At 50.0% G+C, this 26223-nt stretch overlaps 2 protein-coding genes, 1 long non-coding RNA gene and 3 other non-coding genes across 11 annotated transcripts; 4 read left to right on the top strand and 2 right to left on the bottom strand.

The window, feature by feature from the left end:
* Positions 1–1122: 1122 nt before the first annotated feature.
* Positions 1123–5423, top strand: LOC117709905 (uncharacterized). Of its 4 annotated transcripts, none has more exons than XR_013110898.1 (6): positions 1123–1262; positions 1652–1819; positions 2117–2175; positions 3500–3671; positions 3892–3952; positions 5135–5423. It is a non-coding gene; the product is annotated as an uncharacterized LOC117709905 (long non-coding RNA). The 4 variants fall into 4 exon arrangements; XR_013110896.1 differs by having other exon boundaries at positions 3892–3963; XR_004607014.2 differs by having other exon boundaries at positions 3500–3675; positions 3892–3963.
* On the top strand, positions 1956–2030 carry LOC117712140 (small nucleolar RNA R38). The gene has a single exon (XR_004607209.1). It is a non-coding gene; the product is annotated as a small nucleolar RNA R38 (small nucleolar RNA).
* On the top strand, positions 3737–3811 carry LOC117712141 (small nucleolar RNA R38). The gene has a single exon (XR_004607210.1). It is a non-coding gene; the product is annotated as a small nucleolar RNA R38 (small nucleolar RNA).
* On the top strand, positions 4233–4306 carry LOC117712142 (small nucleolar RNA R38). The gene has a single exon (XR_004607211.1). It is a non-coding gene; the product is annotated as a small nucleolar RNA R38 (small nucleolar RNA).
* Positions 5424–6255: 832 nt separating the features above from the next.
* St6galnac2 (ST6 N-acetylgalactosaminide alpha-2,6-sialyltransferase 2) lies at positions 6256–24410 on the bottom strand. 3 transcript variants are annotated; one of them, XM_076935418.1, is made up of 10 exons: positions 24001–24127; positions 22369–22455; positions 19675–19735; positions 15541–15715; positions 14822–14990; positions 14061–14199; positions 11511–11614; positions 9675–9758; positions 7992–8091; positions 6256–7233 (listed from the first exon to the last, which is right to left on the bottom strand). In XM_076935418.1, exons 2-10 carry the CDS (start codon positions 22434–22436, stop codon positions 7066–7068), a joined length of 1068 nt encoding a protein of 355 aa, XP_076791533.1. In that variant the 5' UTR covers positions 22437–22455; positions 24001–24127; the 3' UTR covers positions 6256–7065. The 3 variants fall into 3 exon arrangements, with proteins under 3 accessions (XP_076791533.1, XP_034363024.1, XP_076791534.1); XM_034507133.2 differs by lacking the exon at positions 22369–22455 and having other exon boundaries at positions 24001–24404; XM_076935419.1 differs by lacking the exons at positions 9675–9758; positions 22369–22455 and having other exon boundaries at positions 24001–24410.
* Positions 9754–11500, bottom strand: LOC117711457 (testis-specific serine/proline-rich protein). Its single transcript, XM_034507134.2, has one exon. It carries the CDS (start codon positions 10626–10628, stop codon positions 9759–9761), a length of 870 nt encoding a protein of 289 aa, XP_034363025.1. The 5' UTR covers positions 10629–11500; the 3' UTR covers positions 9754–9758.
* Positions 24411–26223: the final 1813 nt, after the last annotated feature.

Here is a 26223-nt window from a genome sequence, read left to right as displayed (position 1 = left end):
CAGCTTGTAAACAGGTGTAAGCTCTGGCCCTGCCTTGCCACCTTGTCTTATTTTAAAAATGAAGCCGAGATGCTTCATGCAAAATGGTACTCAAAACGAACGAGGCAGGATGGAAAGGCATGGAAAACACGGCCATGAAGAGGGAAGGGGTCCGTCCCTCAGGAGTCCCGTCAAGACTCTTGGCAACAGAGAAGCAAGAATTCTGGGATAATTACCAACTGCTGAAGGCCCTCTCACCCTTCCCAGATATTAAACTACAAATTTCAGCGACCCTCACCAGACACCAATCACATTTAACAAGGGGAGGACACAAACCAACCCCCCACCCCCACCCCATGCAACCCCTAACGACTCGTGGACTACAATTCCATCCAAAGGGTCTTGGGGACAGCACACTTATTTCACTTACCAAGATAGCAAGAAAGTGGGGAGGGGGATGTCTCCTAGCAACCTTTTAAGATGTAGCCCAGGAGCTATCAGAATAGCAATACATGGCTAACGCTAAAGCAATTAATTGCAACTCTCCCTTGAACCCATTCCCACACTGGGGTATGCGTTCTTCCTGAGCGCTTCTCTTTCTCCTAATCCTCACACTAAAGGCCTCTATTAAAATGATTTTTATCTCTAACTTATACTGGCTAGTCCTCAGCGCTGTTTTCACTATTCTTCCTCTTGAGAACAGTGCCACAAGCAGGCGACTACCTGCTGCTGTTGACGGTCGGTCGCCCCTGCGGCTCTCGAGCGCCCCCTGCCGCCTGCACCCGCTCTCGCCCCCATCTTAAAAGCAGCTGAGGATCCCCGGGGACTCCTCCGGGACTTCCCTAAGGATCCAAGCCAAATGACATTTCTCCACCGCAGAAAAAATCTGTAGCACAATTAATAACGAGCCTCAGTTTCCTCATCGGTCCCTGAACTCTCAAACATTCTCCACCTCCCCAGCCTTAGCCCGGGACCGCCGAAGTTCTCCACAGACCAAGCTTCTCACCCTGGACCCTCTGCTGCCCCTGGTGGCTGCCACCATCTTATCCCTTGTCTTCGCTCAGGCTGAGGTGAGACGACCCACACTCGTCAACGACAGCCTTAGAACTACATTTCCCATCAGGCCTTTCTCAACATCGCGAGAGTTCTGGCGAGACTGGGTTGGGGGAAGACTGCGCGCAAGCGCAACCTCGTCCTTTCCGAAGTCCTCTGCCGCGTGTCTGGAAGTTATGGCCGCGCCGGTCCGTGGTGCTCTCCCTGAAAGGCCTAGGCTTCGGGTCATGGTAAGCTGTGGAAAAGGGAAGATGAGGTTTTTTCTACACATACCGTCGACATGCTTGCTCTCTCTGGAGGTGAAGTGTCGACGATAAGCCCTTTCCGTTGCTATATTATATGCATTAGGTCGGGTCTGAGATTCTAAGACAGTGCTTTCCAGATTGCGAGAAATTTCATGCCAAAGGGATGAAACCTTTTTTGGGCTTCGAACTTCCTTCTCTTGGTGGCAGGGGGCGGTCTTCCTCTGTGACCGTAGCCAGCCATGTGCACAGCTCTGCCCTGGGGTCTCCGTTGAGGGTGGTGGCCTTAACTCGTGAATACGTGTGGTCCCTGGTAACGACAGATTGTAAACTGGAAATCGATAGTTTTAACATGGCAGATTTTTCCCTCCCCGAAGGCATGCCTTTGGCACTCGAGAGACAAGCTGCAGGTTCCATCACAGAAGTCATGGCTGGATCCCTGAAACGGACTCTGTGTGGTCACCACTCAGATGATGGGCTTCTGCCTCACGTTAACCTCTGAAGTTCAGCCATAAGAACACGCCTTGAGCCCTCAGTCCATTTTGGTAAGGGTTCCAGACAAGTCTAGGGCAGGGCTGTGCCATTGTAATTTGGGGCTACTGAGTGTCGTTCTCGAACTCAACGTGGTTGCCAGAACAGGCTTAAAATTGAGTTGGGTTGCCCAAGGTAGCCTTTTACTGGTTGAGCCGAGGATGATTTAAGTTATCCCTGTCTGAGTGACACTTTTGTGAAGAGTCATTGTTTACTGAGGCTCGACTTTTAAGACCTATTTTGAGAATGCCCATGTTAAGGTAGCTTCTGTTAAAATGAAGTGTGTCTCTTTTTTATTATTATTCCTTCAGATTGGCATGTTGGCTCCAAGAAGCATCACCGTAAGGCGTGGTACATAAGGGGCTTCGGGGTGAGTCTGCTTGGTAAGATCTTTGCTTGTGGTTGCTGGGAAGGGTTGGTTAGATTTGGGGTGAAGTTGGGGTTGTGGGTGTTGCAGCATGGATTATTCAGATGAGGGAATGGTTCTGCTCTGTTGTCAGCATTCTCACAAGAGGTATTTAATGTTTGTGAATACAAAATTGTCTCACTTGGGAACAGTTAAGTGAAGCTTGGGACTATTCTTTCTTTTTTGATTTTTCGAGACAGGGTTTCTCTGTGTAGCCCTGGCTGTCCTGGAACTCACTCTGTAGACCAGGCTGGCCTCGAACTCAGAAATTCTCCTGCCTCTGCCTCCAAAGTTCTAGGATTAAAGGTGTGCGTCACCACTGCCCAGCGGGACCATATTTCTTTTGTATGTGCGTGTGTTTGATAGTCAGGTTGACTTGTATGGGTTTGGTTTCTCCTTTAGCCGAGAAACCAAAGCTGTCTGTTGACCTGGAAATTGCATGTTGGATTAAGTAAGGATTTGGGCCTGCTACCTGATAGTGGTACAGAGCCCTGTAACGCAGAATCACTGTTTTCCAAACCTGGATGTGAAAGGGTTAAAATTTTTCAAAAACTCCTGACAGAGCAGAGCCAAGAGTGCAGGTCAGCTTGGTCGTGAGCTCTGTATTTCAGGAACTTGGCTGACCACAAGATAGATGGTTGATTACGAATAGGCTCTTAGAGAATAGCCTATACAAAATGTTCCCCATGGCTGTTCCTTGGATCCTGTCACAAACTGAATAATGGGCTGAGACTTTCCACGGGTACTCTCCATTAGCCCTCCTTTACTCCCCCTGGGTTGTGGTTCTCCACCCCCACCCCAGTTGTGGTTTTTGGCTTTAAATTCTGTCTCCAAAGCCCCGGTGTCAGACCCCATTTCCTCTGCGTGGGCTATAGGTCTTGGCCTCAACATGTTGATCAAAATATACCTTTGCTGATTGCATCAAGTTCGGTGTCTTGTGAGTTAATGGGTGGCCATGAATTCCTGAGGCTTGGGTGAGGTCATCCCTTCGTGGGGGCCTTACAGATGTATCTTAGAACACATAAAAAGTGTTAAAATACACACCTTCCTAGGTCTACCCCGTCAGTGGATGAAATAGTCTTGGCTAACTTCCTGTTAGTCACCTCGGCTTTAAGAGGACAGGAGTGACTAGAGAAATGGCTTAGTGACCAAGAACACTTGCTGAATCTTTGTTAAAAGCTTATAAAAAGTTCTGTGCATAGATGCTGCTGTGCTGTGGGAGTTGAGTCTGTGACAATGGAAAGTTCTCTGTGTCTGAAGGCCTTTTTCTGTGTTTCCTTACTGACAGGTGTAGGCTGTTTCTGGGCTCTCAAGGGGTGTTGATACAGCCACACAGGTAGCCGTCCTGCACCTGGATTTTTGCCTGGACTCAGAACGATGCCTGTGAGAAGAACTTCCCCACACGGCTCAATGGAGCACCAGTGCTTCCTAGTCCTGTAGTCTGGCTGAGGAATGTGCAGGCAGGTATTGTTTCTTGGCTAGGTTGTTGTACCTCCCTTGTAACAGATGAAGCAGCTGTTACTGGTTGAGCCGAGGATGATTTAAGTTATCCCTGTCTGAATGACACTTTTGTGAAGAGTCATGGTTCACTGAGGCTTGACTTTTAAGACCTATTTTAAGAATGCCCACGTTAAGGTAGCTTCTGTTAAAATGAAGTGTGTCTCTTTATTGCTCCTTCAGATTGGCATGTTGCCTCCAAGAAGCATCACCGTAAGGCGTGGTTTACATAAGGGGCTTCGGGGTGAGTCTCTGGTAAGATCTTTGCTTGTGGTTGCTGGGAAGGGTTGGTCTGTTAGTTAGACTTGGGGTTATGGGTGGTGCAGGATTGAGTGTAACTCTTCCTCTCCTTTTTAGGTAGTCTTACTGTACGGCCCTTGCTGGCCTGCAACTTGCTATGTAGACCTGGTTGACCTCAAACTCAGCTTGTGGCCTTCCAGGTGCTGAGACTAAAGGCAGTGTCACCGTGCCTGGCCCTCTGTGATTCTTGTGTTCTCCTTTTGTTTGTGTTCCCAAAAGGCCCCATAAGCCTATGATGGACTAGTTCTCCCTGTCTGAAGATTTCAACTGAGGGAAAATACTCTATTCTGAGGCTTAGGGGTGTGGCCCCATGCTTGAAGAAATGTGAGCTTTATAAGGGATCAAGTTGAATAGACTCCATAGGAACCTGTGTGCCAACCTCCCAAAACCTGAGGTCTAGTTGCCCTGTTAATCCTCCCCCTTGGGTGCTCTGAGGGCAAAGCCCTTGAGTTAGTGGAAATGGGCAGGTGGCTAGCGCCCATGCTGTACTCACAGAGTGAGACGTACTTGTCACATAGTCTTTTAGAGGAAGGAGGAATGTAAGGTTTGTGCCGGCTTGTGCCATGAGACTGCTTACTGGGTGCCATGTCCCTGGCAGCCTCCTCAGGACAGCCTAAGTCCTGTCTCCTTTTACAGCACAGAGGAGCAAGAGACAAATGGAGTTGGGAGGGAGCAGGCTCTGCTCAGCCCAGTATTAAGTGTCCACAAGTGTCTTTCCTCTCCTGTGGAGACTGGGAGGTGTGCACAGGCTTAAGGTTAGGTTTGCCTGCATCATTAAAGTAGCCACACTTGTGAAATTTACTGCAGGCAAGAGGGGAGGGCAGGTCTGCTCAGCTTCGCTTGAGTGGACTCAGGTTCAGGTCCTTAAGGGATTTGGTTGAATATAAATACTCCGATGTTTCATGAGAAACCTTTTTTGGCCATTTACCAGAAACTTCTTAAAACTTTCTTTAAAAATAACATAGTTATCAGCCTGCTTCTGAGCTTTGCTCGTGCCTGCCAGTGCACAGGGCACACAGCACCTGGTGGTGGTGGCGGCGGGAATTCTAAGACTGAAAATGCCTGGTCCTAGAGTTTTCAGTTTTCATCACTTAGCTGGCTGTCTCCTTCAAATTCTTGTTTCTAGGTTATTGCTCTGTAGTGCCAGAGAGAACTATATAGCTGCTGCTGCTGCTGCTGCTCCTGCCTTTCATTCCCCAGTCATCGAGAGACCTTGGAGTTTGTTCTGCAAGAGGAGCCAGGAGTGACTGATCACCCTGGGAAGCCTTTGGCAGCGGTGACAGCACTCAGTTGGAGGCACTGGAGAGGCCCCTGCTTAGCCCAGAAAAGCATTTATGAGAGTAGATTTTTTCTGGGAAGTCAGGGTTGGGCTTTGTATTTTGAAGCACAAATAAACTTTATAAAATTTAACTTTACCATTGTGGATGTACGAGTGAGTGAGCCTTAGAAACACTTAAGGACGCGTGAACTGAGCTGCAGAGAATCAGACGTTTTCTGTTGACCTGCTAAAATTGATTTGTCACTTACGGCCTAAGTTAACATTGCCTAGCAAAGCACTTTAACCATCCAGCGGTGATGGGCTGGAGGGCATGGGCTACTCTTCCACAACACCTGGGTTCAATTACCAGTACCCACATGGTGCAAATCAATCTAAATGGAACATCGGTAAGGTACTGCTAATGTGTCTGAACATTTGATGGAGTGTGCACTGTGGGACGAAGGGTATTGGGAATGTGGGTTGCCAGGACAGTGCAGTCAGCTGTGTGAGATCAGGAAGGGAAGGGACTGGTAGTCTGTAGAACTGACACAGGGCTGTCTGGAGTTAGTCAGTTGGTAGGACAACCATTCAAAAATGTAGTGAGAGGCTGTGGTTTCCTGGGTAACTAACCCCCAGGCTGGGTCTCAGACTATTACCCGTCTCAGCCTTCTCTGGGAATAGGATAGGAGCTCCCATGGCCACTGTCAGCTTTGGGTTTGAGATGGCTGTTAGATGCCTTGGGCTGGCCTGGTCTGCCCCTACTCCCAGTGCTGGCAATAAAGGTGCACACCACCATTCCCAGCTCTAGTGAGGGTTTTTAAGTCACGGGGTCAGTAGTGACTTGGGTTTATCACTAGCAGTTTTCCCAAACCACAGAGCAAACAGTCCTCAGCTTTGGGGAGTTGGCCAGTAGTCCCTAGAGATAGCTACTCCCCACCCCAGCGTTAGTTAGGAGCTGTATGGTTGGTTGGATGAGACTGAAAGGCTCATTGGACTGCATCAGGTGCTGTTTATTAAAGCTGTGAAGTAGGGTCCATCACCCTGTTTCCTGTTGTCACTGACAAGGATTGATGTCCCTCTCTTCAGTCTTGGTGGTGACTTAAGCGAGGTTGGTCAAATGCTGCTACCTCCCATACTTAGGTGCTAGGTGCTCATAGCCTGGACCAAGTCTCTGTCCTGAGTGCCACCACACCCCTTCCCTCCAGACATACCACCTTGCAGTTTGTATCTTCTACCAACACACAAAAAAAGAATGGTCATCCATCACTTACCCTACTATCTAGCCTCTAACTACATCTGCCTCTGGTTCCCAGCCTCTGTCAGGAGGCAGAAGTGTCATGTTCTTAGAGTGCTTAAGGTGTCCTCATAGGCTGAATGGCTTTGGCATTTGGGACTTGACATGCCATTGGTTTCGGCTGGGATTGGGTCTCTGTTCAATCTTGGTTACTGGATAGCCCTGAGGCTGTTTCTAATTGCTCGGGACCAGGTGCTGGCTTTAAACTACTTAGCTCTGAGATGTGCCTGCCTCTTTGCTGGTAAGGATCACTGTCTCTCATTTTGGGAGAGTGAATGTTCAATTTTAAAACAAACCCTACAAAGCAGTCTGCCCTCCCTTGGCCAAGACTCAGAAGAATTGTCTTGACTCATGACGGTGCCGTGCATTGAACAGGCTCTGGGATTACACGATGGGTCTTGTCTCAATACCCTCTGTTGGGAAGTAGAGGGCCAGGGGGAGTGTTGCCTCTTCCAAAGGTTGAAGGTCAGGAAACTTTTGAGGCCCAGAAGTCGGGACTTTGGGGTCAGCGTTGGTACAGCCAAAGAATTCCGGCGCTGTGCAGATCACGCCAGAGAGCAGCTTCCAGGGACAGATCATGGTTTGCGTAGAATATCAGTGGTTTCTTCTCTCGGTCGAAATAGTGGTCTGAGTATTTCTGGTAGTTGTTTGTGATGAATCCGTAGGCACTGACCTGGGTGGGGACAGTCACAGTTAGTGTTTATTGACTTGAAATAGAGTGTGCCTGTCCCCAAGCAGGTTCCCTTGTAAAGATGGAGGATGCATATATAGAAGCCCCCCACAGGCAGCGTGCCCTTTGTACACATTCTCAAAGGTGAGTCTTATCTCCGTTGAATAAAAGGTGTAATTAGTAACTACACATGCCAGTACTCAGTGGGAGGCAGAGCCAGGATTGGAACTTGAGTGTGACTCAGCCATCATGATCTTGAAGTTCGAGGATGGAGGCCATCACCCAGGACTACAGTCAAGAAACGTCCAGGACCAGGGTGGTGTCTAACCTCCATCCCTCATTCCTTTACAGGGACCACAGCCTTTCTCTTCTTAAGTCCTGAGGATCGAACCTACAGCCCTCAGTCTTGCCTTTGAGAACTCACTCAGCCTCCCTCTGCCCCTTGTACGTCACCACACAGATCCTACCAGGAACCTTTTACCATACCAGTTTCAAATTTTTTGATGTGGAAGGCTGAACCTACTGTCCTGTGCCAGCTCTAGGATGTCCCCACCCAGTTCTGAGAGTTTGCTTTCAGAACATTTGTTTGGGCAGTTGCCCCTTAAATACCACAAAGGAGGGAATCTGGAAGGGAGGGTGTGAGAGCTGAGGCTAGGCTGACCCAGAACCCACCCTCCTGGATAGCGAGCGGGTTCTGTTGCCGAGTCCCACTTCTGGGCCAGAGTGAGTTCTGTTGACGGCCGTAATCCGTGGCCACCTACCTGGTCACAGGTGTGCAAGGCTGTCAGCAGCATGAGCGCTCCTGTACTAGGCATATACATGTCTCCAAAACGTGTGTTAATCAACTTGGATTTCAGAAACCTGGAAGGGTATTAGAAACGTTAAAACCCGAGAAGGGACTGGTGAGAGTTCAGTTCGTATAGCCCCTGTCACACAGCATGATGACCCATGGGTGCTCAGAGCCCATGTGAAACCGGTGTAGCAGTGTGCTCTTGCAATCCCAGCTGCCCTGTGGTGAGATAAGAGGTAAAACAGCAGAATCCCACAAGCTCAAAAAGGTCAGCTAGCCTGGCGAATGTTACAGCCTAACCTCTACAGGCTGCTGCTTGCATGTCTTTTGTTCCAAGCCTTCCATATAAAAAGTTTTGTGTGTGTGTGTGTGTGTGTGTCGGGGAGGGGTGCTATTTGATGTGTTTTCCCCTCCAAGATATGGTTTCTCTGTTGGCTGTCCTGGAACTCACTTTGTAGACCAGGCTGGCCTCGAACTCAGAGATCCACCTGCCTCTGCCTCCCGAGTGCTGGGATTAAGGGAGTGCCTCACCACAGCCAGTCCTCCCCACAAAGATGAAAGACATTCAAGTGTTGAGTGCCTGGTTCATGGTTGTGACTTGAAACCATGCCACCCACTCAAACAGGCAGGAACAGTTCAGGAACTGGCCTTTCTACTCCAGCCAATTCTCTTTAGGGAAAATGCAAGGGGATTCCTAATTGTGAGGTTTGGATGAGCCACTGCCCTATCCCAATACTGGCTTTTACCGTGGTCTCTTCAATGCTTGGACACGCATAGATTGCCTCTCAATTTAACCTGAGACTGAAGCTTCTCTCCCCACCATGGCCAGTAGGAGCCCCGGATGATCAGGGAGCTCCCCTGGGTCCTAGCTCTGGGCACACAGGTGTGATGGTGTCTGCAGATCCTATCCCAACCTGGGTTTGTTCGTTCAAGCTCCCTGGGATTCTGCTGGCCTCCCTCCACCTATGGCTTGAACCACTTTCTTTTGAGACGTTGGCTTTTGTGACATAGGGTGGGTTTCTCCACTGTGGGATGGCTAGTATCGGGCATCACTGCTGGACCTGTGCACGGAAGGACTTTGGCAGATCCTTGGCTTCTACCTACTAACGTCATGTTGTCCAAAATATGTCCTGACAGAACCAAATCACCCACTCTATAACTCTATACCCCCCTCAGTGTTGGGAACCACTAACAAGAGAGACATGGAAGCCAAGGGAGGGAGAGAAGTGAGGTCAGGCTGTCTCTCCCCCTTGGTCCTTCCATCACTGGCTTTTGGTGAGGTGGGGTTTGGAGCCAGAAGTGATGGCAGTAGACTTTTAACACCCAGCACGGCTGTGCTCCTTCTGGCTTTGTGAAGCTTCTGTGTTTATTTTGTGCTGAACCTGTCTCCCCTGTTACCACCTCCATCAAGGTCGTAAATAGGTCAGTAAATGAAAGCACAAGCATTTAGTGCAGTGCTGGGTGCTAGGTGCTGAGTGCTGAGTGCTGGGCACATGGTGATCAGTCCGGGTCTTGTCCCAGTGTATAGTGAAGCAGGCCCAGCGGAAAGCACTCTGGATGTGTGGGGTCCGCATGAAAAGGTAAATGTTGGCTCTGTGTGATGTTGGGTCCCCATCTCCCACCCCTTCTCCATTTCCATCCTCATCCCCCATACCTCTCTTTCAGGTATCGGATGAAGTCTGGGTGCAGGAGCTTGAATTTACTGGCAGAGGTTTCTGGTCCGAAATAGGTGAGAGGCCTAGGATCCACGATAGAAATGGACAGAGCGTCCAGAACCATCGTATTGAAGGGAGAGCGAGGGCAGGGTTAGGCGCCTGTGGTAGCGGTAGGGCCGGGGCTGGGAGTAGAAGCGGGAAAATGGGGTATAGAAGGTGGCCGGTAGCACTGACGGCACCACGTGTGGCTTCCCCTTCAGCAGGACCTCCGTCGGTGGCGTGTAGGAGAGGGAGGATGGGGGTGTGAACAGGGCTGGGGGTGTGGGATAGGAGCACTGGACCTGGGGCATGTGAGGAGGGGGTGGGAGGAGGGGGAAGTAGAGCGAGTCAGGAGGTGCTGGCGGTGGCTGCCTGGTTTGCTGGGCCTGGCATGGGAAGGGGCAGGGGAAGCACCGATTTTGTGGAAGAGGTGCTGTAGGGGGCTGGAAATAGGGGGGCTCTTTCATGAAACGTGGCACATAGGGGGCGATGTAGGAAGGGATGCTACGGATGGGCCCGATGTAGGAGGCCGAGGTGGCAGGGCTATGGGAAGGGGACCTGGTAACGGTCACCGGGGGCGTCAGGGAAGGGTTTCGAGAGAGGGCTTTTAGTCCAGTCTGGGAGGGAGATTTGGAGGCTGGAGGAGTAGGGACCTGAGTAGACCCTCGGGGCACATGCTGGACGTGGGGACTAGGAGACTGGGAGGAAGCTCGGGAGGAAGGCTGAGAGGCAGCTGGGGTAGGGTTGTGAGAGGCTGGGCGGGAGGAAGCCCCCCGGGTGGGGGAAGGGGAAGGGGCTGAGCCTCCAGAGCTAGGGGGGGGCTGCTGGTTGGTTGGGTTATCAGCGTGGTTAGATCGGGACTGGGATGGGGACTGGGTTGGGGATGGATTGGGGGTGTGGGAGGGGGAGCTCATTGGTGTTGGGGAGGCTTATGTCCACCCGGGGACTCTGAAGCAGTGCCCAAGAGCGCATCCCCAGAACATCACAGAGCCCATCCTCAGCTCTTATGACCTATAGCAGCGCCAGGGAACAATTGTTAGGTAATCACAGGGTGGGGGTGGGGCACCCAGCAGGGGCTAGCCTGGGTTCTGTCCTATCACCCATTACAAGCACTTCAAAGCTGCTCTTTGGGAGAATAGGTCATTATATCCCAAGAACCATGAGAGGGGTTTGGTCTTCTGGCCACAGCAGTAGCTTACTTAGGTTTTTAAGGCACAAGACACTAAGAGGAGCTCAGGCCAGGGCTCAGATGAGGATCCAAAGAGTTGGAGTCATGTGACATCCAGGAAGTAGGGAAGAGGACATGATACCCTCTGTTCTCAGCTCTCTGGACTGAGCCTGGGAGCCAGTGTTCCTGGCTCCTGGGCAGGATGCCTACCTACCAGGATCAGTAACATGAATACTAGGCCCAGCTCTTGTGTTCAGTGAGCCAGCTGCCCTGTTGCCTGCCTGTCCTCCATCAGGACAGCTGGGACAGCAGCCTACAGGTGAGGGGCCAGGTCTGTTCACCCAGTAGGGTTGCATAGGCCCCGAGCCACCTGAAAGACTGGGGAACCCTGACAAATCTGCCTTTAGTGACACTTAAGCTGGTCAAGCATTACCTCTTCATTCACTGGACAGAGTCCCATGAACCCTGTGGTCCACTCCACCCAGGGGTTCCCAGAAGATGGTACCCACTATCAGCCAGATTACAATCCCCACTGCTAAATTATGCTGAATATTTAGGGATTATCGAATTCTGAAGAGTTTTCTCTTCCCTTCATACAACTCATGCCATAGTCCAGTCAGCTGCTCACCTGTCCCCTTTATCAGGACCTTCTGGAACAGGCACACCCAGAATGGCTGATCTCAGCATCAGGTAGTCACGGATGCTTGAGGGAATGAAGATGTAACGTAGGTCCTGTAGGAGGATCAGACAAAGCCACGGTCAACCCACGAGGAAAAGAGTCCTCCATCTCCTCTCCCCACTGAAGCTTGTGAGGTTTTCCTTACTAGGCTGCATTCCTACTGGGAGGTTCTTGGGTGGTTTCACTGTAGGCTCACAGAGCTTTAATGTCCCTCCCTGTGAGAGGTGACACATGATTGCCATTTCCTTGAGGACTGATTAGACATGTGACTACCATATAAAAGTTTTTTTTTGTGTGTGTGTTTTTTTTTTTTTTTTGTCTGTTTTTTTTTTTTAAGACAGGAACTCATGTCGTTCAAGCTAGTCTCAAAACTCCCAACATAGCTAAGTCACTCCGGTCCTTCTGCCTCCCGATCCTCTTGCCAGACTCTAGAATATAGATGGGCTGGAGAACTGGCTCAGTGGTTATGAGCATCTGTTCTTCTTCCAGAAACCTGGGTGTGGTTCTCAGCACCCATATGGTGGTTGATAACAATCCATAACCCAGTCCCAGGGGATCCAATGCCCTCTTCTGGCCTCTACGAGCATCAAGTATGTACATGGTACACACACACACACACACACACACACACACACACACACAGACAAATTTCTAAGGCACAAGACACTGAACACACAGTTCTGGAAACTAAGGGCTGGACCTAGTATCCATGTCACTGATCCTGGTAGGTAGGCGTCCTCCCCAGGGCTCTACCCAGGAGCCAAGAAAACTGGCTTCCCAGGCTCTGTCCAGAGAGTTAGGAACAGAAGGTGCCATGTCCTTTTCCCCACTCCCTGGATGTCAGATGACTCCAGCTCTTTAGACCCTCAGGCAAAATACACACGGTCTTAAAGACTGTGTCATAAGAAGTTAATGGTTTCCTTGCTCCCCCTGGATTGCTCAATCTGGGGAGAGGTAATGGTCCTGTCATGAGACTCTGAGGGATTTCCAGAAGAGCCCAGGTGAAAAAGACCTGGTTATGTTCTGTCCAGCCCAGTTCCTGCTTTCTGAGGAAAGCAGCCCACTGCTGAAGAGGACCTGAGCGAGGACCACTCCCTAAGCCACTCCCAAATTCCTGACACTGCCTTGAGGTGATAAAGTGGGGTGGCAGACTCCCACAGAAGTACCATGACCACATTTTTGTTCCCTCATGAACTAATAGCTTCCACAGTAGGGACTCAGTGTATGGATGCTATGCCAAGGACCATTCTGAATGTCCTGATCAGAGGTAGAAACTTCTAGAAACATGGCCCATCCCTTTCTCGGCCCATAGAGTCCCTCACCCAAGGTCTCTCTCACTCTGAATGTGGCACCCAGAGAGATCAAGGCAGAGAGCATGGTCTTATGGCTGGTGAGTGTGGAGGGCAGATTCAGGGCAGAGAGTTCCAAGCTCGGCTCCAGCACTAGCTGTGATCCAGGTACAAGACTCAGTCTTTGTGCCTCAGTTTCCTACAGAGCTCTGCTGAGGGTTCAAGAGGACCCACATCACTCTTTGAGTGGCTAGTCTGGGGCCATGGAAACATCTCCAGAGGGCCTAGATCTGAGTAGTAATTCTAATTGAATGTTTTGGACATATTTCCAAACATCTCAGCACCTCCCTTCCCCACCCCTGAAGACAGTCTCATTGTATAGTCCTGACTGACCTGGATCTTGCTATGTACATCAGGCTGGCCCCCAAAATCACACAGATCTGCCTGTCCCTGCCTTCCAAGTGCTGTGACTAAAGGTGCAGACCATCATGCCTGGCAACCTCTCAGTTGCCCTCAACTCTGCCACTGGAAGGCAGAAATGACGACTTCACATGGAGCAAACAGTGATACTTAGCTCTCTGTCCTGTAATACTTTATACCTAGAGCCCTGGAACAGAGGAGGTACCCAATAAATGCCCTCAAAGTGTGCGTAGATGAGGGACGCTGGGGTGGACACTCCACGTTTGATCCTTAGGCCATCTGTTGACTTGCCTCATGGAAGGATACTGGGTTTCAGTCTCCTCTCCAGTGAGGTGGGTTCACAGGGTGTCTGTCTATATTCAGTAAATATTAACCCTTCCTGGGACTTCCATGCCTGAGAGGCAGCCCTGAGCCAACAGAAAAAACAGGGAAGTGTCCAAGAGATCCAACTTTAGCTATAAGGTCCGCCTCAGGTGGCCAAGATCTTTCTGGTTTGTTTATTTATTTATTTATTGACAGGGTTTATCTATGTAGCCCTGGCCATCCCAAAACTCACTATGTAGATCAGGATGGCCTCAGACTCACAGAGATTTGCCTGGCTCTGTCTTGTAGGCACAGAGATTAAAGGCATGTGCCTTTTTGGCCACCCAGATGGTGGCCAAGATCTTAACACTACCTAGGCATCCACTGGACAGTCTGTGAACCCCAAAGCCCTCCCCACACAAGGGGTTCCTAAGAAGACAGTGCCCACCACCATCAGCCACTATGGTTCATCCATTGCTAGCCTCACCTGCCCTTGTGGCACAGAGGTGAAGCCCAGTTTGGCATAGGAGATGAGTGAGTTCTTCATGGTGTTCACAGTGAAACCGTAGAAGGAGATCTTAGTGCCCACGTCTTGCTCAAAGCCTTCGGTTATGGCGCCATTGAGTCTGGTCCCAGCAGAAGCCTATCAGCATCTTGTGGCAACACCATGCTGTGTGGCTTATTTTCCTCTCCATGGCTCCGCCTCACTAGTCCCCTCCCTCTGGTTTGTACCGTTCCCCTGCCCACGAGAATATCTGTTTGGGGGCGTCTAGCCTGATCCTCACTTCTTGGGTCCTTAAGGGATGCTTTCTGAATGGGTAAATCTAACCCTTGGAACCCTTCCTCCCAGGTTCCTTTATTGTGGGTACCTGCATTCTGTCTTCAGGGTTGGCTGATACTTGGTTTAGACCAGTGGTTCTCAACCTTTCTAACGTGGTGATGATTTAATACATAAAGGTGACCGACAACCATAAAATTTTCATTGCTACTTCCTGACTGTAATTTTGTCACTGTTATGAATCGTAATATTAATATCTGTGTTTTCTGATGGTCTTAGGTGACCCCCGTGACAAGGTCCTTTGACCCCCAAAAGGGGTCACGACCCATAGGTTGAGGACTGCTGGTCTAGACTGACCATCCTAACTGCTGAGCTGCCTTAGGCTTGGTCCTGGTCTCCGGGTAGATGTTCCCTCAGGCCTAGCAGAATAAGGGCTGTCCCCCCAGCTCCCTGGTCCCTGTCCTCATTACCTGAAGACGTAGTCATGGGCATCGATTTTCTGACCCTGCCGGGACCCATTCAGAATGCCTCCGTTACCCACCACGGCGCAGCGAATACAGTTTAGAGGTAGTTTTCTGGAGGCACCAAACAGCTCCGCACTCTCCGGGTTTTTCAGAAGTTTCAAGGTAGAGGTAATGACTGTGGGTGAGGATAAGGGGGAGCCATGAGGAGGCTGTTGCCAGTCTTTCCCTGGAGACCATCCGAGGATACACAGAGGATGCTGGACAATGCGGGCAGTGTGTGTAGCGGGGATGGAGAAAAGGATGCAGGAGGCTTAGGCGGCCTGAATATCTAGAATAACTGGCTCTCTAAGACTGGGTTTACTTCAAAAGAAAAGAATCCAAGGCATGGGGTGGGCCTGACCATGGTGGTTTATGTCAGTGGCCACAGTGGTACCATGAAGGCCCTTAATCCTCTGAATTCAGATGACCATTACACACTGGTCATTTTCCATGCTCAGGAGACCCCAGGGGAATGAAGGTGACTGAGCAAGGGAATCTTCTAGCTTAGTCCTGGCTGCTTGGATGAAGGAGGAGCGGAAAAGGCAGGAGTCATGCACAAAAGAGCCCACAAGTCTTTCCAGTGATACTGTGAAGGCAGACAGGGGTGGTATACAGTGGGACCAACAGTGGGAAGAAGGGGCTGACTGAGGCAGAAGGCAGGGGAGAGGCAACAGGTAGCAGGTTACCTTTGCGGGAGAGTCCCTGCCATCCGTAGGGGACTTTGTGCTGGCTCAGATTTTTCCATAGCTCTTGAGTGAAAAGGCCGTCCCACAACAGCACTGGAGTGGAGAGGTTGAACAGGCCGTGGAAACGGTCATCCTTCTGAATGGCCAGGGACAGCGGATGTTGGCAAAGTTGGCTCTGGGAAGGAGGAGAGGAGAGGACTAAACCCATTCATTAGGTAGGTCTCCCTGGGAGCCTACAGACCTCACAGGAGAATTCAGGAGGATGAGTTTCCCTTATCCTTCCAGAAGGGGCCATCCCTGAATCTTTCTGCCAAGATTGCCTGTGGTCTAGCAGCCTGATAGGGCCAGGGAACGTTCTGGATTCAGCCTGGCCAGCCAGCCCTTTCTTGCATCAGTAGATCTGGCTTCATATTTCGTGAATTCAGTTTGCCCATGTGGGCAAACTCTGGGTTCTCTGTAACCAGTGGATTCGAGCAATCCACTGGTTATCAGAATCCTATCTCCTGCTGGGAAGAATCCCAGCTGCCTCCTCCCCTTGGCTGCTCAGAGTCAGAGTCAATCCCTCAGCCTTCGTGTCCGTTGAGAACCTTAAAATGACACTGGGATGTTTGGACCTGATGTGTCATTCAGGTAACTTCGTCCCCAGCTGGTGGAGCCAATCACTGAGAAGCATTTGGGTCACAAGAGCTCTGCCTTTTATCAGTTAACCCACAAATGCATTAATAGTTCGATGGCAGCCTGGCGGGGTGGTGGGGTGGTGGGGTGGTGCAGATCTTTAATCCCAACATTCCTAAAGCAGAGGCAGGCTCTGTGAGTTCAAGGCCAGCTTGGTCTAAATATGGAGTTCCAGGACAGCCAGGGCTACATAGAGAGACCATGTCTCAAAATACAAATACTACTACCACCACTAAGAATAAAAATTTGATGACATCATTGGGAGCTGGGGGAAACTTCTGCAGTGAGGCCTTACTGGAGGAAGCTGGTCACTATATGTTTTGGGGTTCCTATCTTGTCTCAGGGTCCCCTTGTGTCCTCTCACCATGCTTACTGGCTGCTGTGATATAAACGACTCCATTATCTGCTATCTCCCATGATATTCTGCTTTTAGAAACAACAGATCCAAATGACCATGAAACCATGGCCAACGTAACCTTTCTTCCTTTGAAGTCGTTTTCTCAGGAGTTTGTCACAACAACAGAAAAGCTACGGCATCTACCTACCTTGCTTGGAAATAAGGTATCTGTGAATGTCATCAGGATGAGGCCTGATGGCTTAGGCTAGTCCTAAATCTACCAACCAGCCTCCTGATAACGAGGCTGTGTGAGAAACGGAAGCCATTCGGTGGATGTATGCGGAGATGGAGTGATACCAAGCCCAGCCAAAGACAGAAGTAGGCCAGGGTGGTTTTTTAGAACCTCAGGGGAAGTATAGTTCCCTGGTCTGATATTGGCCCTCTGGCTTTCAGAACTGGTGGAGAGTTGATTTCTACTGTGTGTGTTTCTTTCTTTTTCTTTTTTTTCCAAATGGTTATTGTTTTTTTGTTTTTGTTTCATTTTGCTTTGTTTTTTGTTAATGATACACATGCATATGTTTACACACGTGAGAGCAGCTGCCCCACAGACAGCCACAGGCCTCAGATCCCCTTAGAGTTGGAGTTTCTAGGTTAAGAGTGAGCTGTTTGATATAGGTACTAGAGACCAAACTTCAGACAAAAGCAGAAGGCGCTCTCAGCCCCGAACTCTGTTGCTTTAAGTCACCTGGCCTGGGCCCTGAGTTGTGGGAGCCGCAGGAAACAGGATCTCACCTCTGCACTCAGGACCCTTCAGGAAAGTAAGGTTTTCAGCTGCCTTCATAATATCGAGTCTCAGCTTGGATGTGGGGGTGGGGTTGGGCTCTGCTACTTCTGAATAAGCTTCTTTGTTAAGCCCTTGATCAAAGGACAGGGCAGGAAATGGTTGGACAGTGGTTTCTGCTATCGTGCAATGTATGAGCATCCCACACTACGAAAAGAGGATGCAATCCAACCCACAGGGCGTGTGGGGAGACGGGATGAGAGGTGTAACGCTGAGAATGTTGTCAGTGGTGCATTAAACCAGAGAAAGCCAGACTTGTGATCCAAAGCCAAGGAATACATGACTTTGGCCTAAACCATGACACCTTTCCTTGGAAAGCCTGGAGGTTTGCTTGTGGACAATGGTGTCTGGGGAGTAAGATCTCAGTAAGGGTCAGTAGGATGGCAGAAAGGGGTTGTCTGGCATCAGAAGGGAAGATGTAATAGCAGGTTCCAGTGGGTGAGCCCCTGACACAGGGGTAGATGGATGTTTTTGTATAGTCCTGCGTGGTGCAGTCTGGTTCAGTATGTCTCCTACGTTTATCTAGATAGCCTGCATGGTCCTCACCAACAGATGGACACATCTGACTCTCCAATAGTTCCTTTAGATAAACCAGGCCCATTCCAGCTTGGATGAAGTCACTTGTTCTAAGCCATAAGTAAATCCCTCTTTCTGGTCCACGCTGTGGGAGTACAACTGAGTTTACAGCTTCCCAGGACTGCACTTCCATCAATAACTCCCCCAATAAAAGACCCTCTATGCAACCTGAGGTCTGTCTGCCCGACTTTCTTTGGTCTCTAGGTACCTCATACATTAAGATGGGATTGTACCCATTTTAGAGTGCCTTGCTACATGTGTTCAAAAGCCACAGCGATGCCTATTGTAAACTAGCTGGGACTGAACATCAGTTAGCACCAGGCAGAAAACCTGTTGGAAACTTAAAATGGCCTGACCCAAGCTCTCAGGATGATGATAGTCTCTTCAGCTGCTAACCTCGTGCCCACCACCTGTTCGGAACACAGCTTTCCCTCATACCTGCCCAGATCAACTTATGCTGTCTCAGAGTGATAGTCTATCACTAACCTCTTAAACGCAGGGGCATCTTTTCTCCCTGAGCCCTCAAACCTCAGCTAACATAGTCTCCTAGGCACTGAAAACAGCTTATGCCTGTATTAATCCATAAAAGACATAAGCATCATCCAGTTCAACCAGTATGAGGGTGCCAAAGAAGGTTGTATATCACCCAGTATGGGGCCAGTCCTGGGGTCAGATCAGGGCTCCCATCCTGGTGGCACCAATTACTGCTGAGTGGCCCTGGGTAAAGCAGCTAACTGCTCTGTGCCTCAGTTTGTCCCTGGAGAATAGCTCAGCGCTATTTACCGTTTTCCTGAACCTTGAAAAAGAAGCACTCTGTGGCACATCGGGTACCTGGCTGTTACTTAGGGTTACCGACCAGAGTCCCTAAGACCCTCGAAGCAAACATGCGGCATTTCCCAGATATTTGTGTTTATTCTTCAGTGAGTGAGCGAACCGTGATTTATGATAAGTAGGTTTTAGAGAAATAGGGTAAAGAATCCATTCAACACAACGATACACATTTAAGGGGCTGGAATGAGGGCTGGGTGGTTAAGAGAGTGTATTGCTTTTGCAGAGGACCAGGGTTCAGTTCCCTGCATCCACTCTTGATGACACCCAACTGCCCCCAATCCCAGTTCTAGGGTATCTGTGCACACATGGTGCACGCACATACACACCAGCAAACACATTCACACAACTAACAATATTAACAAAAAAAAATAATTTTAAAAAAGGGAGATAATTTAAAGGGGCTCAAGTGATGACTCAGCGGTGAAGAACACTGACTGCTCTCGCAGAAGACCTGAGTTCAGTTCCCAGCACCCACCCACAAATGCCTGCAACTCCAGCTCTGGGGGGTTCCACTGCCTGGATCCCCTGTGACACCTGAACTTATACATGTCTAGTGCGCACACACACACACACACACACACACACACACACACACACACAGTTAAAATAAGGACACAATTAAGAATCTCAAGAACTTTCCAGCCGGCTATAGCCCAGGGGTACTAATCTATCTGCTGTTTTCTGCTGAGTTACAGGAAACACTAGTGGCCAGATCTAAGATGCCTCAAGAAGATGGCTGTTTACCTCTTTGTGGGTGGAAGTATAAACAGATTATACCCAGAAGCCTCAAGAATGTCTTGCTTGTTTTTTTCTCTTCTCCTCCACTCCCAGCTAGAACATGCTCAAGCTGCCCCAGAGTGGCAGATCACTGTACCTTTCTGTTTTCCGAATTCGGTGCCTTGGGTTCAAAGAATGCTCGAGGTGACATGATGTTCCTGGTGGGGAAGGCAGAGGTAAAGTGGGGGTCTGACCAGTACCTTAGAAGCTTATAGGCTGATTTCATCAACTCTGAGGCTGACAGAATGCCAGGGTCCCCAAGATGTTTATTTCTTTGATCTTTATTCTAGATCACGGCTTCCTCTTTAGATGTACAAATACCATTCCTTAACTACATTCTGGCGGGCTGCAGAAACCAAGAAATGAGTCTCTCAGCAAGGGGCAGAAATGTGTGGTTTATAGGAATAGGGGTGGTTATAATATGAAAATGTAAAACAGGAAATATAACCAGTCCCTAGAATTGTATCTGAGAAGTCTCCTTCCAAAGCCCCAGGGGTGAGTGTAGCAGTATGTCCCTTTAACCCCAGTATTTAGGTCAAGGCGAAAGGATCAAGAGTTCAAGGCCACACTCTACTACTTAGGTTTGAACTGAGGCTGGGCCAGTGACACAGAAGCAAACAGAAGCGGTAACAACAGAAGCCTGGGGACAGTCCTTAGGGCTGAGGCCAGGAGTCTCGCTCCTCCAGTGGAGAATGCCCATAGCTCTGCAGCTGGTACATGTGAATCTTGGTTTTGGCCTCTGTACAACAGTACTTAGATCACCTGACTGTTGGAAGAGACCCAAGAGAGCAGCTAAATTACCCAACGTGAAAAGGCCTCCTAAATGCCAGCCATTGTCCGGAAGGGAGGAAGGCGAGGATCTCCTATCTCTTATCAGTCTCTTCTAAAGGGATGTGAGAAGGACGCTCACAATTCCTAGGTACTGTGATGCCTTGGGGCAGAGGGAGAGAGTGGAGGAAGCCTGTTCAGCAGATGGTGGCCAGAGGCTTCCCTCCTTTATTACCCGTGCCCCAGCAGCATCAGGGAGGCAGGGGTTGCAGGAGGACTTGGGACCTGCAGTTTTGCCTGGGAAACAAAGGTCTCCTGTAAGTCCGGAGCCAGTGTGGAGCTTATGATCTGTGCTTTCCTTTAGTTTCCCAGGTTTCTAGTAAGATCCTGAAGGGACATGGGATGATCCTTTCCCGCTCCTCCCCCTCCTGCTCCTCCCCCCACTCCTCTACTAGCCAGATGTCCACCCTATAATCCCATCGCTCCTCCCTCCTCTATGGAGCCAAGACCCTGTTCAGCCTGGGCTACTTGGGGCATGGTAAACATCCACACCCTACCAGTCCTGAGGTTCTGATAGATTCCAAGCTCGAGTCTCTACCCCGCCCCCAACCTGAAGTATCTCTGGCAGGCAGCAGACCTTGTGACTCCAAAGGGAACTGCCAGACTTAGGACAAGGTGACTGCCATGGGTTATTGATAGTGGGGACTCTCTTGAACCCTGTCATCCCTCACCCAAGGCCTCCCAGCTTCCCTGGGTTTGGTGACTTTATGACCCTCTCTCAGGAATCCAAATTCTTCCTGCTACCTAGGGCCCCTTAAAGGGAGGTAGGCCCCCATACCCCTCTGTGAAGACTTTGCAGCCTTAGAGATAAGCACAAAAACGCACGTTTTAATAAAACTAAGGCGCTCATCAGGCGTGGTGACACCTGCTGTAATTCTAGCACTCTAGAGGTAGAAGCAGGAAGGTAATGAGTTCAAGGCCACCCTCAGCTAGCAGCAAGTCTGAGGCCAGTTTGAGTTTTATGAGCTACATACTGTCTCACAACAAAGAAACCAAGTAAACCCAAATATATTCAGCTTAATTTAAAAAGTAAGCATGGAATGTGACCATGTGTGCTGTGTGTGAATGTTTTCATTCATCTGCTCGAAAGTGGATGGACGCCATGGAGTCATAGGGAACATTCCAGAACCCTGGGCAGAAAGCACGCAAGAGCCTGGTGATGGGAGAGGGGGCGTGCTGTAAAATGCTGTCTTCTGGCAGGACATGGCCACTGCAGTCACGAACCGAACGAAGCAGCTGCAGCTCGCTGCCTGCCCTGAGCTTGCTTGAGTTGTGTACCCACTGGTGAGTCCAGCAGGCTCCTAAGGACAGTTCCACACGCATGCTCGCAAAGACCCCTGAAGAAACTCAAGAGTTCACAAAACAAAGCACAAAAAGCAAAGGGGCTTACTTGTGGGGAATAAAGGGGTGCTGGTGGGCTGGTGGGAAAGAGTGGGAGACAAGAAGGGGAGAGGGAGAGGAGGGGGAGGGGCAGGGAAGGAGAGGGGGCCATTAGAATATGTTATATACAAGGAAGGAATTGTCTTTCTTTCTCTCTTTTTTGTTTTTTTAGACAGGGTTTCTCTGTGTAGCCCTGGCTGTCCTGGAACTCACTCTGTAGACCAGGCTGGCCTCGAACTCAGAAATCCGCCTGCCTCTGCCTCCCAAGTGCTGGGATTAAAGGCGTGCACCACCACTGCCCTGGCGACATATGAAAATTTCAAAAAACAAATTTAATTTTAAAACATTGGCTACAAAAAGTTTTGAAAAGTTCCCAGACGGGAGAATTCTCTGGAACCAGAGTCTTGTGAATAGACGGGAAAATTCTCTGGAACCAGAGTCTTGTGAATAGATGACTACGTCCCCCTAAGATGCAATGAGAGCCCCCTTAGACACTGCAGACCCAGCCACTCTCCTGACTGTCACATGGCCCTGCTCCCAGGAAGGACGTGCAGCTTCTAGCCACACTCAGAAAACCACCTACCTGGCCGGACTACCAACCCTCCTCCTCCAGACCGGTTGAGCCTTAACCTGCCCCTTCCTCCCCCACATCCAGGTTTACTGCAAACACCTGCAGAAACAAGGAAAAGAAGGGGCTTCTGGTTCATAGTAGATGTTGTCAGGTTTTTGTTTTAGTTTTAGTACTGGGGACTGAACCCCAAGACTTCATGTATGGAAGGCAAACACACTACCAACCGAACTACATCCCCAGCCCCCAAATCAGATTTTGAAAGGAAGAAAGATCTCTTGAGAAGGAAAAAGGGGTTGCCAGAGTGAACTGGGGAGAGACCTCGGGCCTTTCACCCTTCCACAAAGAACTACAGTCAACTTCGGAACGCTGAGAACGGGAGAAACAGTCTTCCACAGGAAAGGGTAGGCCAGCTGGTTAGCCAATTACAAGTGGTCAGCCCTGGAAGTGTATGTACAAATAACATTATACAGACCGAGCAGGCTATATTTAGGATTATATATGTCTGTGTGTATATGTGTGTGTGTGTGTGTGTGTGTGTGTGTATATATATATATATATATATATATATATATATATATATATATATAAAATATATGTCTGTACGTGTCTGGGTATACATATGCATATATTATATATGTATATACATATGCATGTAACAACAATTAGTGAAAAAAAGGGGGCCAGCAATTTGAAACACCAAGCAGTAGTATACAGGAGACTCTAGAGGTAGGGAAGGGAAGGGAGTACCTATAATCTCAAACATAAAAGAAATAATAGAGATATTTTTTGAAAAGGAAAAGCTCTGTTGAGGTGTAATCCAGCTCTAACCAACCTCCCGTGTGAAGTCATGTTAGGCCCTTCACAGTTACCAGCCCCAGCGCTGCCAGCTAAGGAGACCAGACTCCTTAGAGAGGTGTTTGCAAGCACCTCTCGTGTTATTTTGCAACTGATGTGTGTCTTTCAGCCAGACACTAGATACCCACTTTGTTCTCATCTCAGCAAGGTGTGTTCAGGAGTGTGCTAACAGGCAGGTTGCTGAGGCCTCTGCCTGCTGCTCTGTGTGTTTTTCCGCCCCCACCCCGCAAGCCCAGATTCTAGGTATGGCTTGGTTTACCTCCCCAAAATAAAGCTAAACCGTCTTGAGGCTCCTTCAGTAAGCCAGGTGGAAGGCTCAGAACCGGTTCTGTGCTGTTCCAGATGGAGCTCCCCTTTCCCCAGGGCCAAGCCCAGATGGCGCTTATCAAAGTAACTACTCAAACAAATAATAGACCCAGATAAAAGGGAGCCAGATGCTGGTAGGCCTGAGCCCACCGCCCAGAGTGAGCAGAGCAGGACACTGGCCACCTGAAGAGTAGAATAAAGTTGGAAAACAGGGGACTTGAGTCCCTCCCCCAAAAGTGGATTCAGGAAGAAAGTGGCAACAGGGAGCTTCCCAATTAGGCCTGGACGAAATTCACCAAACACGCCAGGGTCGGCAGCGTGCTCCGAGCCGGGCAAAGGCCCAGTGTCCCGGAGGCAGCATGAGATTAAGGCTGCAAAAGGCGTGTCGCCGCTGCTAGTCGCTCCAGAGTGTCTGCGGGCGTCCGAAGAACTGGGAGCGCGCGCCCTCCCCGCGCCCTGGGCGCAGCGACCAGCAGCGCTTACCTGGCGGGAACCTGGATCTCCGGGGACCGCAGCCCGGTTGAGGAGTACAGCAAGAGCAGGATCCCAGAGCTGGTGGCGACGAGCAGCAACATCCGAAAGAGCCAGCGGCGCGGGAAGTCCATGCGGGACAGGCCGGGGTGCGCCCCGTCTGCCGCTCTGCGCACTGACCCCCCGGGCGGAGAGGACGGTCCCTATGGGACACGCGGAGGCGGCCGCCCTGCTCTGCCCCGCCCAGCCCACGGCGGGACGCCGCGCGCCTCCGAGTCCTGCAGCTCCCCCCTGTGTCCTCGCCAGGCCTGAGGTCGCGGCAACTCCAGAGACTGAACGTCACTGGGGCCGCCCGGCGAAAAGCCGTCGTGCAGCTGCTGGTGGCTGGAGCCGCAAGCGCTGTTTCAGGGCTGCCCCCGAGGGACTTCGATGGCGGTCACCCGGGAGGGTGCTCTCCGAGGAGAGCCACACCCCGGACGTACCTATTTTAGAGTTGGCCAGGGATGTTCCGTTCTCACCGTCCAGGGCTAGCATGTGCAGTGCAGGGTGGGACGGCACGAAGAGGCAAGGCTACCTGCTGCCCTGACTGAGAACTATGCGCTTAGGGACGCCCACCCCAGGTTTCTGGACCCGAAGCGGGTGACTGGCAGCTGTGATGCAATCTGGCCGGCTCCCTCAATGATGGAAGGAAACCCCTTAGCTTAGATTTGGGGTTAGAGGTGGAGGGTTCAGGCAGGGAACCTGCCGGCCGTGGGGTGCACTGAGGGGCTTAGGTTGTCATCTCTTTATTTGGTGACTGTCCATTGAGATGGAGGACGTCACGTAGGGAGCCCGTGGTGATGGTTGTTACTGCTCTGTTTGGCAACTTGTAGAAAGGCCAGCCCTCTCCATGCACTGCTCAGACCTGGCCTGAGAGACTGAGTGGGAGAGTTGAAGCAGGCCATCATCACGCCTAGGGCCGGGGAACTGGCCTGTCCTTTGGGAGGGTGAACTTTGACTTCCCAAGCTTTAATCTGGTCTGATAGCTGAGAAAAATGGAGTCCATGAATTGGTATCTCCCCAGTGTCAGGCTTCTTAGGCCCTGGGACTATGGTCGAGAGTAGATTCTTCACAGCCTTTTACCTACTCTTGTGTGGACCAGGACGGAGTCTCTGGAGTGTAGCCAGTCAAGTCAATCCTGTCCTTTGTGAGAGTGCCGTGGTGCTAATGGCCACAGCTAAGAATTTGTGATTTCAAAAATAAATCTTAATTTATTTTTTAAACAGGGGCTGGAGAGATGGCTCAGTGGTTAAGAGCACTGACTGCTGCTCTTCCAGAGGACCTGAGTTCAGTTCTCAGCAAAAACATGGTGACTCACAACCATCTGTAATGGGATCTGATGCCCTCTTCTGGTGTGTCTGAAGACAGCTACAGTGTACTCACGTACATAAAATAAAAATAAATCTTAAATTTTTTTTTTTTACAGCTGGGCAGTGGTGGCGAACACCTTTAATCCCGGCACTTGGGAGGCAGAGGCAGGCGGATTTCTGAGTTTGAGGCCAGCCTGGTCTACAGAGTGAGTTCCAGGACAGCCAGGGCTACACAGAGAAACCCTGTCTCAAAAAACCAAAAAAAAAAAAAAAAAAAAAAAAAAAAAAAAAAAAAAAAAAAAAAAAAAAAAAAAAAAAAGAAAAGAAAAGAAAAGAAAAGAAAGAAACCCACCACCACCAAATAAAGAATTTGTGGTTTCAAGTTTCAAGTTTCAAGTTTTGTGTATTTATATGTATGTTGGGGTATGAGTACAAGTATGGAGGCCAGAAGGCAATTTGTGGAAGATCCGGTCTCTACTTCTACCATGTTTGTCCCAGAAATCAAACTCAGGACCTTAAGCTTCGAGGCAAGCACCTTTATCTGCTGAGCTATTTTGATGACCCCGGATTTCAAGTTTTTCCTTTCACTCTCTGTGCTCGTCCTTTGTCAAAACTGCTGTTACTTAACCCAGTACAATTCCTGCCTCCCTGGGGGATGCTCTCTTTCCTCCCCATGGGAGTTGACCCCCATCCATGTTAATGATGTAGGTCTACTTGTCTTTTTTTTTTTTTTTTTTTCAGTGTCCCATGGCAACACTTCCCAGACCAAAGCATCCTGCCATCCTCCACAGTCCTCACTCCTTCCATCCAGTCTCTCCCAACACCACACCTCAAGTTTTTCAGGAGGTTTCTTTCCCTGGGTCATAATCTGTGCTGCTGTCTCAGC

This window comes from Arvicanthis niloticus, chromosome 6 (assembly GCF_011762505.2).
Source record: "Arvicanthis niloticus isolate mArvNil1 chromosome 6, mArvNil1.pat.X, whole genome shotgun sequence".
Lineage (NCBI taxonomy): Eukaryota > Metazoa > Chordata > Mammalia > Rodentia > Muridae > Arvicanthis > Arvicanthis niloticus.
This window is presented reverse-complemented; position numbering and strand designations above follow the sequence as displayed.

Bases quoted from the DNA above. Each gene is read 5' to 3' on its own strand.
- LOC117711457 (XM_034507134.2), bottom strand. From the start codon at position 10,628: ATGAGCTCCCCCTCCCACACCCCCAATCCATCCCCAACCCAGTCCCCA.
- St6galnac2 (XM_034507133.2), bottom strand. From the start codon at position 24,122: ATGGACTTCCCGCGCCGCTGGCTCTTTCGGATGTTGCTGCTCGTCGCC. The intron at 19,736-24,000 runs GTAAGCGCTGCT...CTTCCCCACCAG, and splicing joins GAGATCCAGGTTCCCGCCAG to GAACATCATGTCACCTCGAG. The intron at 14,200-14,821 runs GTAATGAGGACA...TGCTGGGACCAG, and splicing joins GCCCATGACTACGTCTTCAG to ACTCAATGGCGCCATAACCG.